At 43.4% G+C, this 18,072-nt stretch overlaps 1 protein-coding gene across 2 annotated transcripts in view; it reads right to left on the bottom strand.

Moving 5' to 3' along the window:
* The window catches only part of Rcor1 (REST corepressor 1), a 63,715-nt gene that overhangs the window by 32,243 nt on the left and 13,400 nt on the right, over positions 1-18,072 (bottom strand). For both annotated transcript variants that reach the window (XR_016537614.1, XM_090344873.1), the window contains exon 3: positions 10,210-10,293. Coding sequence is in view for 1 of the 2 variants with exons in the window: in XM_090344873.1 (XP_090200999.1) it covers positions 10,210-10,293 (84 nt within the window). In the remaining variant the exon portion in view is untranslated. The remainder of the gene's footprint in view (positions 1-10,209; positions 10,294-18,072) is intronic.

The following is an 18,072-nucleotide window of genomic DNA, read 5'->3' as shown; positions in this document are numbered from 1 at the left end:
GAGTTGTACCTTTGAGCTTAAGAGCTCAGAGACAACACTCAGACCCAGAGTTCAAGCCCTATGACAGAACCCAGGCCCCCTCCCGCCCAAAAAACCTTTTTATATAAAAAAATGAAATTGGAGTTGGGAATGTGGTTTAGTGGTAGAGTGCTTGCCTGGCATCCATGAAGCCCTGGGTTTGATTCCTCAATACTACATAATCAGAAAAGGTCAGAATTGGTGCTGTGGCTGGAGTGGTAGAATGCTAGCTTTGAGGAAAGCAGCAGCTCAGGAAGGCCAGAGGCGTGACCTAGTGGTAGAGTGCTTGCATAGCATGCATGAAGCCCTGGGTTCAGCTCCTTGGTACCACGTACACAGAAAAGGCTGAAAGTGACGCTGTGGCTCAAGTGGTAGAACACTTGCTTGCCTTGAGCTAAAGCAGTACTGGAATAGTGCCTAGACACAGAGTTCAAGCCCCAGGATTGGTAGGGGAAGGGAGGGGGGGGGGAAGAAGAGGAAGAAGAGGAAGAGGAAGAAGAGGAAGAAGAGGAAGAGGAGGAAGAGGAGGAGGAGGAAGAAACAGAAGCAGCTCAGGGACAGTGCCCAGGCTCTGAATTTAAGGCCAGGATTGGAAAATAAAATAAAATCTGGCTGGGCACCAGTGACTCACGCCTGTAATCCTAGCTATTCAGAAGAGTATAATCTGAATATCATAGTTAGAAGCCAGACTAGGAAGGAAAGTCTCTGCATTTTTTTAAACCGGTCTAGGGGCTTGAACTCATGGCCTGGGTACTGTCCTTGAGCTTTCAAGGCTAGCACTCTACCATTTAAGCTGCAGCACCATTTCCAGATTTTTCTGTGTATGTGGTACTGAAGAATCAAACCCAGGGCTTCATGCACGCTAGGCAAACACTCTACCATTAGGCTACACTCCAGCCAGTCCCTGTAAATCTTATCTCCAATAAACTACTTAAAAGAGCTGGAAGTAGTACTGTGGCTCAAGGGGTACAATGCTTGCCTTGAGCTAAAGAAGCTCTGGGACAGTGCCTACCTGCCCCCACCCCCAAAAAAGAGTAGACTGCACAAACCCATGGCTTTCTTGGAAGTGGAGAAAGGGGTAGAAGGGGGAGAGAAGCAAGGGATCCTTAAATACCCCAAAGTTATACTGTGCTAGTCATTGCTTTACGTTTTTTTTTTTAATAAGCCTTTTATCATTCTTACTTACAAATGAAGAGACAGGCTCAGAAAATGTAAATATGTTAGCCCAAGTCCCACAACTGCATCAGTGGCTTCTGCTGTTTACACTGTGATCCCAGAACACTGTGAAATGCCTCCTGAGGAGAGCAGGCAGAAGGAACTGCAACTCAGTGCAACAGGAAATCAAGCAAAGTTGGTCAACCCTCTTTTCCAGCTTGAGTAGTAAAGACAATGGGCTGATGCTAAAGGAAGTGGTAGAAACAGGGATGCTTATCTTTTTTGGGTGGGCTAAGCTCTGTTTCTATATATGCATGTTTTAATTCCATGAACCAAATGCCCTAAAGTGAGTCTCAAATTCAACTGCAAAAGAGAAAGACTCAGATGACACTGCCACAGTGACAGTAACCTTCATTCGCCTGGCCCTCCCCCATAAGATACGCCTTGTCATATGGCCTATTCCACAGTGGCAAACTGCTACATAAAGTGAGCTAAGGACACGCAGTGGAGCTCTTAACAATTTACTTCTACCAGCATCTGCAGGGACATTAGATGCTGCGAAGGAAGCATGAGAGTGTTTTTTCTCATAATTCAAAGTGTACCAAAAATCTCTGAAGGACAGGAACTCAGAGCAAGGGAAGGAGCACAGTGGCAGAGAGCTTGCCGAGCATGTACAAACACCTAGGGTAGCATCACAGCCCCACCAAAAAACAAACAGAACATGATAACAAATATCCTGACACCCACTGTTAGTATTAAAACAGGAAATCATCTGTCACTGAGAATCAAAAAAGAACTTGAATGAAGCAATTCTGCCACCTGGTGGCAGCCATTTGACAGCTTCCATTCCAGTGATCAAGATTGTGATCAACTAGTCCTCCCAAGTGTGGAATAAAGTACACGCTTTAAAATGAAGTTGCAGAAGCAGGATGCCAGTAGCTCATGTTGTAATTCTCGCTATTCAGAAGGCTGAGTTCAAAGCCAGTCCGGGCATGAAAGTCCGTGACTCTTCAATTAACTAACAGAAAACCGAAAGTGGTGGTGTGGCTCAAAGTGATGGGGTGGAGCTGAAGAGCTCAGGGACAGCATACAGACCCAAAGTTCAAACCCCAGGACTGACCAAAAATAAAAAAGGAAATATAAACATAACTATATAGACATAAAAACCTATGACTCTATAGACATGTTTTATTTCATAAATTAGTATGTATCTATGATATACAAACCCTTAGCCCAATTTTGATTATTTTCCAAAAACTAAGTGCCAGTGATTATTCATAGATACCCTTCTTGACATGTTTGTTGACCATGTCATTTGAAATATGATATAAAAAATCAATGTTAATAAATTCTTTTTTTTTTTTTTTTTTTTTGCCAGTCCTGGGTTTGAGCTCAGGGTCTGAGCACTGTCCTTGGACTTTCTCAAGGCTAGAGCTCTACCACTTGAGCCTCAGCACCACTTCCAGCTTTTTTTTCTATATGTGGTACCCAGGAATCGAACCCGGGTCTTCATGCATGCTAGGCAAGCACTTTAACCACTAGGCCAAACTCCCGGCCCATCTTTTCTTTTTTTTTTTTATTAAAGAATTTATTGGGGCCAGGAGTTGGCCTAGTGGTTAAAGTACTTACCTAGCATGCATGAAGACCCGGGTTCGATTCCTCGGTACCACATATAGAAAAAAAAAGCTGGAAGTGGTGCTGAGGCTCAAGTGGTAGAGCTCTAGCCTTGAGAAAAGTCCAAGGACAGTGCTCAGGCCCTGAGCTCAAGCCCAGGACTGGCAAAAAAAAAAAAAAAGAAAAAAGAAAAGAAAAGAAAAAAACTGAAATGAATGGGTCATGTCGGGAGTTTAGCCTAGTGGTAGAGTGCTTGCCTACCATGCACCAAGACCCAGCCAGGGTTTGATTCCTCAGTACCACATACATAGAAAAAAGCCAGAACCAGAAGTGGTGCTATGGCTCAAGTGTATAGCACTAGCCTTGAGGAAAGTCCAAGGACAGTGCTCAGTCCAAATTCACTTCCTAGGTCTGGTTTAAAAAAAAAAGGGGGGGGGGGGCCTGGGAGCATAGCCTAGTGGTGTAGTGTTCACCTAGCATGCATGAAGCCCTGGGTTCAATTGCTTGGTACCACATACACAGAACAGGCCAGAAGTGGTTCTGTGGCTCAAGTGGTAGAGTGCTAGCCTTGGGCAAAAAATGTCCAAGGACAGTGTCCAAGCCCTGAGTTCATGCCCTAAGACTGGCAAAAAAAAAAAAAAAATCAAAATGAAGATGCAGAGATTAGCTTTGAAGACACAGCAAGATGTAGCAAGTAGCCATTTCACCTGTCTGTGATTTCAGCATGAAGGAAACTTTAGGTAGAAAGACTGAATCTTAGCCGGGTGCAATGGCTCAGTGGCTCAGTCCTGTAATCCTAGCTACTCAGGAGGCTGAGATCCGTTCAAAGCTGCCTGGGCACCACAAAGCTCTGAGACTCTTACCTCTAATTAATCACTAGAAAATGGGAAGTGGGACTGTGGCTCCAGGGTAGGGTAGTAGCCTTGAGCAGAAGAGCTCAAGAACAGTGCCCCAGGCCCACAAAAAAAAAAATCTTGGTCTAAGGCCAGGACTAGGCAAAAGCACAAGAAAAGATAACTGAAGGTAAAAACGTTGTAAGTATGGCTCAGTGGCAGAGTACTTGGCTAGCAAGTAATGAAGTTAAATCCTACCACTGCCATAAATGATGTTTAATTAATATTTCTATGTGCCAATCCTGGAGCCTAAACTCAGGGCCTGGACACTTGTCTGGGCAGTGTGTTCTCAAGGCTAGCACTTCCACTTGAGCCACAGTGTCATTTCCAGTTTTTTCTGTCTCTGGTACCTAGTAACTGAACCCAGGGCTTCTTGTATGCTAGGCAAACACCCTACTACTAGGCCACACACCCAGCCTGCACGTATACACACGCGCGCGCGCGCACACACACACACACACACACAACATATATGCATGCATATATATGTCTGCATAGGTATATATGCATGGGGGAGCAATTTGGTCATGGGGCTTAAACTTTGGGTCTGGGCACTGTCCCTGAGCTCTTCAGCTCAAGCCTACCACTCTTACCACTTGAGCCTTGTTACTTCCAGTTTTTCTGGTTAACTGGAGACAGGAGTCTCAGGACTTTTGTGCTGGGGCTAGCTTTGAACCGGGATCGTCAGCTCTCAGCCTCCTAAGTAGCTAGGATTGCAGACATGAGCCACTGGTGCCCAGCTTGACTGTTACATACTTTAAGCCTACTATGAACTATAAAGGCAGAGTTAGCATGCATAACATGAAAACTAAGATTTCAAATTGTGTCAAAACACAAGGCAAAGTCAAATTAGGGAGCCACACCTCTACTTCTGGCTTTCCTGGCTAATTAGAAATAAGGTAAGAAGAGTCTATTATACTTTTCTACTCAAGCTTGGCCTTCAGGAAATGTAAATCAAAACCACAATAAGATTCTATCTCAATTAGCTCAGAATGGAAGCCACTGAGGAAGCATACATGAAAAGCTAGAGGATGCTGGGAAAGAAGACAGATACATAAGGTATAGCCTACTGTTCCCGGCATCTTGGTGAGCAAACAACGTGATATTAAATTAAGTCCAAGAGAAGAAAATATAACAACATGTGCCAACACAAGATCTATGAAGCTGTTGGTGTGATGGGGCCATGCTGTTACACAACACTTACTTTTCTTTTTTACATACAGGGGCAATTCAAGAATTCAAAGTTTAATATAATAAATGTACAAACCAGAGGTTTGTTATCTTTGCCTTGGACTGGCAGCATAAGAGGTTTCCATTGGCACTATCACAAACATGAATAGCATATTCCATACAAGGTCACTAAGCAACAGGAGTTTTCAGCTCTATTACAATCTTATGAGACCCATTATGTATATGTTGATAAAAGTGCCATTATGATGTAGCATTTGGGGGGGGGGGGTGGAGGGATCAATTTTGGGCTTGAACATTGTCCCTGAGTTCTTCAGCTCAAGGCTACCGCCCCAACCACTGAGCCACAGTGCCACTTCCGGTTTCCTAGTGGTTAATTGGAATTAAGAGTCTCATGGACTTTAGTACCTGGGCTGGCTTTGAATCATGATCCTCAGAACTCGGCCTCCAGAGCAGCTAGGATTATAGGCGTAAGCCACCACACACAGCTGATGTACCTTAAAAAAAAAAAATACAAAAAACGTCCAGGGCAGGGGGCTTGGCCTAGTGGTAGAGTGCTTGCCTAGCATGCACAAAGACCAGGATTTGATTATTTGGTACCACACATGGTAAAAAAAAAAAAAAAAAAAAAAGCCAGAAGAGATGCTGTGGCTCAAGTGGTGGAGCTCTAGCCTCGAGAAAGCTCAAGGACAGTGTTCAGGCCCTGAGTTCAAAGCCCAGGACTTGCGCAAAAAAAAAAAAAAGAAGGGGAGGGAGGAAGGGAAGATGTCCAAGACAGCCCAGATGGCTCACCCCTGTAATCATAGCTATTGAGGAGGCTGAGATCTGAGGATCTCAGTTCAAAGCCAGCCCAGGCACTAAAGACCTAAGACTCTTATCTCCAATTAACCTCTAGAAAATGGGAAGTGGGGCTGTAGCTCCAGGGGTAGGGCAGTAGCCTTGAGCTGAAGAGTTTAGGGACAGCTCCCAGAGGCCCAGTTCAAGCCCCATGACCCACAAGGAAAAAAAAAAAAAAGTTCAAGCTCCAAGGACCAACACAGGCACACAATCTCTTCACGTTATTCTGCTCTTCCCCCCCACGCACACCCCTGCTACCACAGTCCTGGAGCTTAAACTCAACCACTAAGCCACATTCCCAGAACCAGAACCATTTTCTGGTTTTTAATTGAAGATAAGAGACTCACAGAGACTTTGCTAACTGGGCTAGTTTTAAGCTGCAATCCTTGTATCCTGAGTAGCTAGGATCACAGGCATGAGCCACCAGTGCCCAGCTTTCCTTCTCTTTTCTTTTCGCTGTTTTTGGCCAGTCCTGGGACTTGAACTCAGAGCCTGGACACTGTCCTTGGGCTTTCTCAAGGCTAGCCCTCTACTACTTGAGCCACACTACTACTTCCAGCTCTTTCTATATATGTGGTAGTAAGGAATTGAATCCAGGGCTTTGTGCATGCTAGGCAAGCACTCTACCACTAAGTCATGCTCCCAGCCCTCTTCTCTTTTCTAAGTCTAGCCAAAATATTAAAATTAAATTGTGGCTCCAAAGATTCCTATAGATAATACAAATACAAACATTAAAAAAAAAATCTTAGCTGGGCGCCAGTGGCTCACTCCTGTAATCCTTCAGGGGAATGAGCATTTCAGTACACTACGCTGGGCATAAAACTCAATAAATGTTTGTCTTCCCCAATATTCCATTTTAGGTGCTGCAACTAAAGGTTCCATTGTGACCAACTAGAACACATTCCTGAGGGCAAAGGAGATACCCCAAAGATACACCATGTGAAAAATACTCAAAACAATGGTAGAGTACAGATAAAGCATGTTTATTTAGCAGAGCTCGGGTGTGGGGAAGCTGTAAAAGTTATAAAGAGGTATATTTTGAGCTCTCTATAAGGAAGAATACTGAAAGGATTCCACTAGATTGCTCCTGAAAGCCACTGTAAAAGCTACTGGAGAAGAAAACAAACCAAAACAAAAATCAGGAACTACAAAGAACGGTTTTCCAAAGCATGGCAGAGGAATCAGAAATGCTACTCAATTCTCCATTATGAACTCATAAAACAGAAGCCTAATGGTAGTAAAATTAGGATATCCTTAAAAAAAAAAATCACAAACCAGGTGCAGTGGCTCATGCCTGTAATCTTAGCTACTCAGGAGGCTGAGATCTGACTATCCTTGCTCAAAGCCAGCCTGGACTCTAAAAAGTCCAAGGGACTCATCTCCAATTAATCACCAGAAAACCAGAAGTGCACTATGGCTCAAGGGGTTCTTGAGATGAAGAGCTCGGGGACAATGCCCAGACCTAGAGTTCAAGTCAGACAACTGACCACCCCCCATAGAAAACACACACACACACACACACACACACACACACACACTATACTGAAGAAGTTATCTTATTATTGCTAAGTTCAACGCCATTCAACAATTGTCAGCTGAATTTTCCACACTGCATGAAGGGCAATGTACCACCACTATCACCACCCCAGAAAAACAAGGAAAGAAAAGGTCCTTTGGATTACAGTGAAACAAGCAGCTTCTTTACGTATGAGCCTTTAACACCCTCACTATGCTAACATACTCTTCCGTATCCTGACCAAACCCCAAGAATTCTCCAAGAATAAACATCTTCCTTTCTTCCTTTTGATGCAAGAATTGACAGGTTCATGCCCCCACACCAGGCCCCAATTGCTGGAATTCCCATTTTGTAACCTTTTTAATTAGTACATTCCATTTGTACTAATTCAGAGTCCCAACTAATGAATTTCTAGGCCCTACTAATTGAAAAACAATGACTTCTAACTTGTATTTGTCAAAGATGCTTTTGAAAATAGTCTTTTACTACAGAGAAAAAAATGTGCACAATACAAAAAACTGACCACTATTTCATAATTTTTAAAAATGCCATTCATAAACCTCGCTGAAAAATTCTTTAAAAACAACCTATCTTGTCTTGAATGATAAAACTGAAGTACAGAAATGAAGCCAGGTGCCAGTGGCTCACCACTGTAATCCAGGTAATTTAGGGTGCTAAAATCTGAGGATCACAATTTAAAACCAGTCCAGCAGGAAAGTCATGACTCCTATTTCCAATTAACTAGCAAAAAAAACCTCTAATACAGTTGTGTCTGTCCAGGCCCAGAGTTCAAGCCCCATGACCAACCAAAAAAATTTCCAGGGGGCCAGGAGCGTGGCCTAGTGATAGAGAGCTTGCCTAGCATACATCAAACTCTGGGTTCGATTCCTCTGTACCACATGAACAGAAAAAGCCGGAAGTGATACTGTGGCTCAAGTAGTATAGCATTAGCCTTGAGAACATACTAGCTCAGAGACAGAGCCTAGGCCCTGAGTTCAAGCCTAAGGACTGGCAATAGATAAGACAGGCAGACAGGCAGGCAGGCAGGCAGGCAGGCAGGCAGGCAGGCAGGCAGGCAGGCAGGCAGGCAGGCAGGCAGACAGAATGAATGAATGAATCTTGGACTGAATCTACAGTTCAAACAGAAAGGCTCTGAGTTCAAACACCAATACCAACAAAAAGAAAAAAAAATCAATCTCACATGGTATTTTGAACAATGTAGACAAAATTGAAATTAATATTAAATACCTAGAAAACTAATCCTTCAGGGCCTAGTAGTACAGTGCTTGCCTAGCATGCATGAAGACCTGGGTTCAATCCCTCGGTACCACATACATAGAAAAAAGCCGGAAGTGGTGCTGAGGCTCAAGTGGTAGAGTGGTAGCCTTGAGAAACTCCAATGACAGTACCTAGGCCCTGATTTCAAGCCCAAGACTGGCAAAACAAACAAACAAACAAACTAATCCTTCAAAAAAAAAAAAGTACTTCAAGGGCCGGGAGTTTGGCCTAGTGGTAGAGTGCTTGCCTAGCATACACAAAGACCCAACTATTTAAGGCCTATTCTTTTTTTTATTCTGTATCCTGGGAGTTTATTTCACTTAGTACCATTTTATCGGGTCATATGTACATAGCTATTGAGCTGTTTATTCTTAATAATTTATATTTGCCCTTTGCAGTCTTTGAAACTACAATCTGTCTCTTTAACTATAAATTCAAGCAGGACCTGGTGGTATATGTCTGCAATACCAGCACTTAGGAAGTTGAGACACGAGAGGTCAAAGTTTGAGTCCCTCCTGGGATACAACGTGGAGATCTTGCACCAAAAAGTAAACACAATAAAAACCCTACAAATTCCTAGTGAGAAAATAATTTACTACATTCTAATGTTCTTTCCATTATGAGCCATTTCTCCAAGTCATTTCAATATTGGCGCATAAAGCACTTTGGAAAATGTAGACCTTAAAATCTTTATGTTTCTATATCAGATTAAAGAAATACATAGCCGGGGGCTGGGAGTTTGGCCTAGTGGTTAAAGTGCTTGCCTAGCATGCATGAAGACCCGGGTTCGATTCCTCGGTACCACATACATAGAAAAAAGCCAGAAATGGTGCTGAGGCTCAAGGGCTAGAGCTCTAGCCTTGAGAAAGTCCAAGGACAGTGCTCAGGCCCTGAGCTCAAGCCCAGGACTGGCAAAAAAAAAAAAAAAAAAAAGAAATACATAGCCGGGGCACACACCTGGATTTCCTAGCTACTCAGGAGGCTGAGATCTGAGGATGAAGGTTCAAAGCCAGCCTGGGCACAAAATGACCTGAGACTCTTACCTCCAATTAACCTCTAGAAAACGGGAAATGGGGATTGGTTCAAGGGTAGGGCAGTAGCCTTGAGCTGAAGAGCTCAGAGACAGTGCCCAGGCCAAGCTCAAGCCCCATGACCACCCCCCCCACACACAAAAAGAAATACATAGCAGCCAGGTATGGTTAGTATTATCTATAAACCCAGAACTCAGGTTTGAGGTTAACTTGAGGTACATAATGAATTTCTGGACATCCTGGGCAATATAGCTAGAATCTTGTCTCAGGAGAAGAAAAAAAAAAAAAAAAAAAAGAAATACAACCAGGTACTTGTAGCTCACTCCTGTAATCCAAGCTACACAGGAGGCTGAGATCTGAGAATCACAACATAAAGCCAAAGTCAGCCTGGGCAGAAAAGTCCAATGAAATCTTATCTCTAATTAACCAGCAAAAAGCAGCAAGTGAAGCTATGGCTCAAGTGGACAATGCCAGCCATAAATGAAAAAGCCAAGCAAGAATACAATATTCTGAGTTCAAACTTTGATAGTAGCACAAAAAGAAAAAAAATCAAATTTTTCAAATTATTTAAAAAAGGTAAATGAATATAACATAAAAAGGGATTCTTAGCTATAAAGATACCTCCATTAAAATATTACATTACCTAAGAAAGGTAGGAAACAGGTGAATCAAGACTTACGTTTTGCCTCTGATAGACTCTGATTAGGTGACCAGACCAACATGCCAAGATTGTCTCGTTCTTGACTGCGTCTTGCCAGTTTGGCTGGATAAAAAGAAAGAAAACTCTCATTATAATTTAACAAATACAATAAATAATAAACACTATAGCCAGGCGTGGTGGCTCACACCTGTAATCCTAGCTACTCAAGAAGCAGAGATCTGAGATCATGGTTCAAAGCCAGCCCAGGCACTAAAATCTGTTGAGATGCTCATCTCCAATTAACCACCAAAAAACTGGAAGTGGGGCTGTGGCTCAAGGGATAGGGTGGTAGCCTTGAGCTGAAGAGCTCAGGGACAATGCCCAGGCCTAGAGTTCAAGTCCCACAATGGACAGAAGTATATAAATAAAAACATCCATCCATACTACACACCTGGTCGTCTAAGCTTCTGAACGTATGCCACCTCAACATGTGCTCATGTAGCCCACTCAGTTACCATGGTTGGAAGCCTAGGTGGCAGCTGTAAGGTGCTGAAACATTTGACTCCCGGTCTCTCCCATTTCCCTGAGTCACGGAGCATACATCCTGTGAGGTAGAACACTGCTCTTGCAGAGCCAGGGAGGTCAGTGCTGATCATGAGCAGGGGCACTGTGCGCATGGGCTGACACACTGAGTGAAGCTCTGCCGGGACACGGCTCATCCAGAGAAGGCTTACTTACTTCAACCCCTGTACTCCAGAGGATGGAGCAAGAGGATGAAAAGTTCAAAACCACCCTAAGCTAGATAGCTATTCCATCCCAGAAAGAAACCAACAAAACTGAATTTTGTACTTTGGTCACTCTTAGACTTTTCATTCATTTTTTGGTAACTGGGCAATAATCCAAAGATTAAAGTTAATTACTTAAGTTTGTGAGATCCTTTCTCAACACAGCACTAGATGAAATGGCACATGCATGCCTGCCTGCCTGCCTGCCTGCCTTCCAAGTTATATGGAAGGCAGAGACGGCAGGGTGAAGGACAAAGCCAGCCCAGACAGATAAATCCACAAAACTCCATTCCACAGAAGAAAAGCTCAATGAGATGGTATGTGTTTTTCATTGAACTACTACATAAGCCCAGAGCAGATCACAGTTCAGGGGCTTACCCTGGCAGAAAGCAAGGCTCCACCCTAACAACAACCAATTAAAACAGGGCTGGTTGCATAGCTCAGAGTACTGCCCCAGCCTATTAACCACAAGGTCCAGTACCATTAAAATAAATTAATAACCACTTATAAATTTACCTTGGCTCATGCTTATAATTCTATCTACTGAGAGGCTTGAGGTCAGAGGATAGAGGTTCAAGCCATCCCAGGCAAATCAAATATACACTAAGATTCTATTTCTAGCCAGAAAGACGTTGATCAAGCCAGGCGCGGTGGCTCACTCCTGTAAACCTAGCTACTCAGGAGGCTGAGGATCTGAGGGTCACCAAAGTAGGGCACAAAAGTCTGTGAGACTCCCATCTCCAATTAACTACCAGAAAACCAGAAGTGATGCTGTGACTCAAGGGATAGGGGTGGTAGCCTTGAGCTTAAGAGCTCAGGGACAGCGCCCAAGCCCAGAGTTCAAGTACCACACCCAAAAAACAAAGCTCAGTGACAGTGACCAAGCTCAGAGCTCAAGCCTCAGTATGGGCACACACAAAAATAAAAATTAATAAAGAAAAAGGATGTGAATAGACATTTCTACATAAAAGCACAGGAAAAGATACTCAATATGGACAACCATCAGGGAAATGCAAATTCACACAGCCTGGTATGATTGTAACTAACAAGATGGGTACAATACTACTAGTGAATGGTGTGGTTATGATGGAACATTTCAGAGCAGAGACTGACTGGCCATGTTTACCTGTTCATGCATTCATTCCAACTTTGGTTGTTGTGAAGAAGGTAGCATAGCCACTGCAAAGTTAACAAGGATGAGGAGATCCAGGTGTTACTGAAAGCCAAGACCTAGGACAAACACCCTTCTCTCACCGTTAGACTCACTATCTGGCTTCCAAGACATGGAAGCAAAAATCTCAAAGCTTCTCCGGGTATGGTGGTTCTCAATGCAATCTCAGCGCTAAGGCTGAGGCAGATCTAGATCCAGACCGGTTTACTACACTACAAATCCCATAGAGTACGGGAAGAAAAGAGAAAGGGAGAGGAGAAAAGAGGGGGAAAGAAAGGGAGGAGAAGACTCAAGTTTCTCACCATGCCTGGCCCAAGTCATACATCCAAATCTTCCACCAAAGACCAGACACTCTATGGGTCCTTCAACCAGCCTCCTGCCACTCTCGCTTAGTCCTCTAGTTCACTTACATTTGAAGCCTCTTAGATCTAAGGAAAACTTAAACATACACACACACAATACAAAGGCACCACACATTGATGGTTGTTGTTTTTTTTTGAGGGGGGGAGTTGGGGGGGAAGAGGGTCATGGGGTTTGAAACCTGGGCCTGGGCACTGTCCCTAAGCTCTACAGCTCCAGGCTACTGCCCTACCCCTGTGGCTGGAGTTGTCCCTGAGCTCTTTCTTCAGCTCCCTACTACCCTCTGAGCTTCAGCCCCACTTCCCATTTTCTACTGGTTAACTGAAGATAAGAGTCTTACTGACTTCAGTGTGCCCAGGGTGGCTTTTTACCGAGATCCTTAGATCTCAGCCTCCTGAGTAGCTAAGGTTACAGGCATGAGACACCGTGCCCAACTCACATCGACAATTTTGACATAACCTGACATCTGCTAATTTTGTATTTCTTCATTATCGTATATTCCATAGCTTCCTCTTTATTAAAGTGATCTAAGTATTTATTCTACTTTTTCAGAATATATCCTCAAGAACTATAAGCTTCAGGACTGGGTGTCTCAATTTTAGACCACTTGCCTAGAGCATACAAGACCCTTACTTCAATACCTGGCATAAGAAAAGAAAGGAAATTGGGGTGGCAGGAATAAGCTTTATTTTACATATATTTTTTAAAACCTATATATAAATGTCTAGCTCTTAAGTGCATATGTAGAAAAGTAGAAACACGAATGTCCAATCAGTTGATAATGGATAGGCGTGGTGAATGAATTATGCAGCAATAAAAAAGGATGAGATAAGCCAGCCTTAACACAGTAGAACCTTTCAAATATTACGCTAAGTGAGAAGACCAATCATCCATGTCTCTATTAACATAAAAATGTACAAAACAGACAAATCCAGAAACCAAAGTAGATGGGTAACTGCCTATGGGTGGTTGAGGAGACAGGAGGTGACTGCTAGTAAGCATGGTGTTTCCTTTACAGATGACAATATTCTACATTAGATGTGGTGAAGGCTGTGCAGCTCTGCAAAGAGGCTTAAAACAGCACAAAACCATACATTTTAAAGAAGAATCAACTCTACAAACTGCATCTCAAAGCTACTATTCTTAAAAGAGTAACTTCAGTGGGGAACTATCACATCTGCAACTTATTTTCAAATGGTCCAAGAATGAGCCCAGTGCTGCTAGCTCACGCCTATAATCCTAGCTACTCTAGAAGCTGAGATCTGAGGGTCGCAGTTGAAAGCTAGCCCAGGCAGCAAAGTCCTTGAGACTCTTATCTCCAATTAACCACCAGAAAACTGGAAGTGAGCTGTGGTTCAAGTGGTAGAGCAGTAGCCTTGAGCTGAAGAGTTCAAGGACAGCCCAGGCCCAGTAGCCTTGAGCTGAAGAGTTCAAGGACAGCCCAGGCCCAGAGTCTAGGCCCCACAGCTGATTTAAAACAAAACAAAACAAAAAAGTAATAATATATTTTTTTAAAAAAAGGAAAATATGTCCTTTTTCCTTAAAAGCCTTGGACATCTAAAACTGTGTGTGTCCTGGTTGGAGGAAGATTATCACTGGTATTTGTCTTTAAAAGGTATTTCCTGCCTTGCTCTCTCTTCCTCTCTCTTTTTGCCTCCTGGTTGTTATGAATTAAGCCTCTGTTACATATTCTGGTGTCTATGATGACTAAACACTAATGAGCCAGTGGTACAAACCAAATAATACTTTCTCTTTACATTGATTTCTCTCAGGGTTTCACTTTTTTTTTTGACCAGTTGTGGGGCTTGAACTCAGGGCCTGAGCACTGTCCTTGGACTTCTCTCAGGGCTAGAGCTGTACCACTTGAGCCATAGCACCACTTCCAGCTTTTTTCTATGTATTTGGTACTAAGGAATCGAACCTGGGTCTTCGTGCATGCTAGGCAAACACACTACCACTAGGCCAAACTCCCAGCCCCACTTTTTTTTTCCTTCTCCCTCCTTCAGTCATGGGGCTTGAACTCTGGGCATGGGCGCTGTCCCTGAGCTCTTCAGCTCAAGGCTACCACTCTACCACTTGACTCACAGCACAACTTCTGGTTTTCTGGTGGTTAATTGGAGATAAGAGTCATACAGACTTTCACACCTGAACTGTGATCTCAAAATCTCAGCTAGGATTATAAGCATGAACCACCAGAGCCCTGCTCTCTCTCTTTTTTTTTTTTTTGCCAGTCCTAGGCTTGAGCTCAGGGCCTGAGCAATGTCCTTGGACTTTCTCAAGGCTAGAACTCTACCACTTGAGCCTCAGTACCACTTCTGGCTTTTTTCTATGTATGTGGTACCGAGGAATCAAACCCGGGTCTTCATGCATGCTAGGCAAGCACTCTACCACTAGGCCAAACTTCTGGCCTGCTCTCTATTTTTTGACAACAGAATCAACTATGGTAGGTAATCCTCCAAGATTCTGGGGTCCTCTCTAGTCTGTGTTCTGAAATCTTATCATGGTATACCACCTGGTCTTGGATTTGAGCTCAGAGCCTGGACACTCCCTGAGCTTTTGTGCTCAAGGTGGGACTTCCGCTCTCTAATGATTAACTGGAAATAAAGTGCCTCACACACTTTCCTGCTAGAGCTGGCTGAAATCCTCAAACCTCAGCAACTTGAATGGCTAGGTTTACAGGTGTGAGTCACTAGGGCCTGGCCTTTTTTCTTTCCTTTTTTTTTTTTTTTTTTGGCAGGGGGGGGGGGAGATGGTTCATAGGGCTTGAACTCAGGGCGAGCTGTCCCTCAGCTTTTCAGCTCAAGGCTACTGCTCTACCTCTGGGCCTGGGCACTGTCCCTTAGCTCTTCAGCTCAAGGGTACTCCCTATACTTGAGCAAAGCCCCATTTCCCATTTTCTAGAGGTTAACTGGAGATAAAGAGTCTCGGGTCCAGCTGGCTTTGAACCTTGGTCCTCAGATCTCAGCCTCTTGAGTAGCTAGGATTACAGGCGTGAGCCACCGTGCCAGCCTCTAGTCTCTATTTTTTTGTTGTTGTTTTAGGTAGTGGTGGGACTTGAACTCTGAGCCTGGGCACTGTCCCTCAGCTCTACAGCTCAAGGCTACTAGCATACCCACAGCGCCGCCACTTCCGATTTTCTAGTGGTTAATGGAGGTAAGAATCTCGTGGACTTTAGTGTCAGGGCTGGCTTTGAACCTTGATCCTAAGATCTCAGCCTCCTGAGTAGCTAGTTTTACAGATGTAAGCCACCGTTCCTGGCTTTATTTATATATTTTTAATTCATTGTGCTAGGCACTTAGTGGCTTTGTTATATGTGGAAACTGGTAATGTTTCAGCTCTGGAAATTTTCCAAAACTTACTTTTAATATTATTTCCTTAACAATGTTCTTTTTTCATTCTCTGGAATACCTAATAATTCTGATCAGATATCTTGAACTGATCCATCAACACTAAAACATTCCTTTCTGTTGAGTCTTTTTTAAAATTATCCATCAATTATGAACATCATGTATAAATCGTTTTTCATTATTACCCATGACCTCTTTCTCCCCCTTCTATTTATAGTATACACATGTATTCCACCTGAAAAATTCAGACATCATGACTATTTAGTACATAATTTCTAGAAATAAGGACATTTTCCTACATGACCAGTGTCATTATATACTTGCCCAATATTAACATAAATTTTCACCATTCCACTAGCCTTGAGCTAAAGAGCTCAGGGACAGCGCCCTCTTCTGGACATCTGCAAACAGCCAGGTGCGGTGGCTCACACCTGTAATCCTAGCTACTCAGGAGGCTGAGATCTGAGGACCATGTTCAAAGCCAGCTTGGACACAAAAGTCCATGAGAATTATCCCCAATTAACCACCAGAAAACACGAAGTGGCTCTGTGACTCAAGTGCTAGAACAATAGGCTTGAGTCAAACAGCTTAGGGACAGTGTCCAGCCCAAGAGTTCAAGCCCCATGATGGGGGCTGGGGGGATCACCATTCAAGATATAATTCTTAGTCATTTTTCTGTTTCTTACTGAAGCTTTTCCTGCTATTTTCCAAGTGCTTCTTTTGTTTTTGGGGTTTTTTTGCCAGTCAGTCCTGGGCCTTGAACTCAGGGTCTGAGCACTGTCCTTGGGCTTTCTCAAGGCTAAAGCTATTCCACTTGAGCCATAGCACCTCTTCCAGCTTTTTTTTTTTTTTTTTTAAATTCTTGTATGTGGTATTAAGGAATTGAACCCAGGTCTTCGTGCATGCTAGGCAACCACACTACCACTAGGTCAAACTCTTGGCCCCAAGAGCTTTTTCTTGTTGCCTCAAAGGTCCCCTATTTTGTATCATGCACTTCAAGCATTTTATTTTTCAAGCTTGAACTTGCTTTTGAAATGCATTTCCTGTTTCTTCACTCTGTTTCTTTTTATCTGCTTGCACTAGACTGTTAAGAATTTCTTCATGTCCCCGATAATCCTCAAATCCTAAGGAAGTGCTTAAGTTCTAATATTATGTGCACAGATGGGACTTACTAGACTTCTTTGTAGTGATAAGACAATGATCTAACTGCTTCACTGAGGGCTTTGGGAGACTGTATTTTCTTTTGTCTGTTGAGGCAAAGATGGCTACATTACTTTCCATATTTTTAGTGTGGCTAACTAACACACCTGTCTTTAAAGAAAGATATCTATGTCCTCTCCCTTAGCACCTGGCCAAGTCTGTAACTACAAAAACTACGTGAGATGGAGTGGGTATACAACACAGTGGTATAGCACTTACCAAGGATGCTCAGAGTCCTGGTTCAATTCCTAGCACCAGAAATACATAAAAAGACTAAGTCATAAAAAGTGCTCAGACAGGTGCCAGTGGCTCATACCACTATGGCTCATATCCAGGGAAAGTCTAATCATGGGTCAAAAACAGTGAACAGGTAAGTCCATGAGAGTCTTCTGTTCAACGAACCACAAAAAAAAAAAAAAAAAAGAAAAGAAAAAAAAAAAGCAGCTGGAGCTTGGGAGCCAGTGGCTCCTGCCTGGAAGCCAGCCCAGGCAGGAAAATCCATAAGACTCTTATCGCCGATAAAGTACTCAGAAAAAGCCAGAAGTGGTACTGTGGCTCAGGCAGTAGAGTGCTAGGCCCTGAGTTCAAGCCCCAGGACTGGCAAAGAAAAAAGCTAGAATTAGAGCTGTGGCTAAAACTCAGGAATAGCACCCAGACTCTTGTCCCTAAGCCTTTTCTTTTTTTAAATTCATTTCACCCTCCAGGCTAGTGTTCTATCACTTTGAGCCACAGTTCCATTTCTGGTTTCTTGGTGGTTAATTGGATATAAGAGGCCTCACAGACTTTCCTACCTGGACTGGCTCTGAACTGCAATCCTTAGATCTCTGAGTAGCTAGGATTGAAAGTGTGAGCCACCAGTACTTGGCAGCACTAAGACTCTTCAGTTCAAATCCCAGGACTGGCACAAAAAAACCCAAGAACAGACTTCAGAATTGGTGGCAACAGAAACAAGAAGGCCCTGAAGAGGCTGTTACAATTTGTGTGTGGGGGGAGGGGTGTCATGGGGCTTGAACTCTGGGCTTAGGTGTTGTCCCTGAAC

Source organism: Megascapheus bottae, chromosome 14 (genome assembly GCF_031878675.1).
Source record: "Megascapheus bottae isolate mThoBot1 chromosome 14, mThoBot2.hap1, whole genome shotgun sequence".
NCBI classification, from domain to species: Eukaryota; Metazoa; Chordata; class Mammalia; order Rodentia; family Geomyidae; genus Megascapheus; species Megascapheus bottae.
Note: the sequence above shows the minus strand (reverse complement) of the source record. Positions and strands in the feature narration are given on the sequence as shown.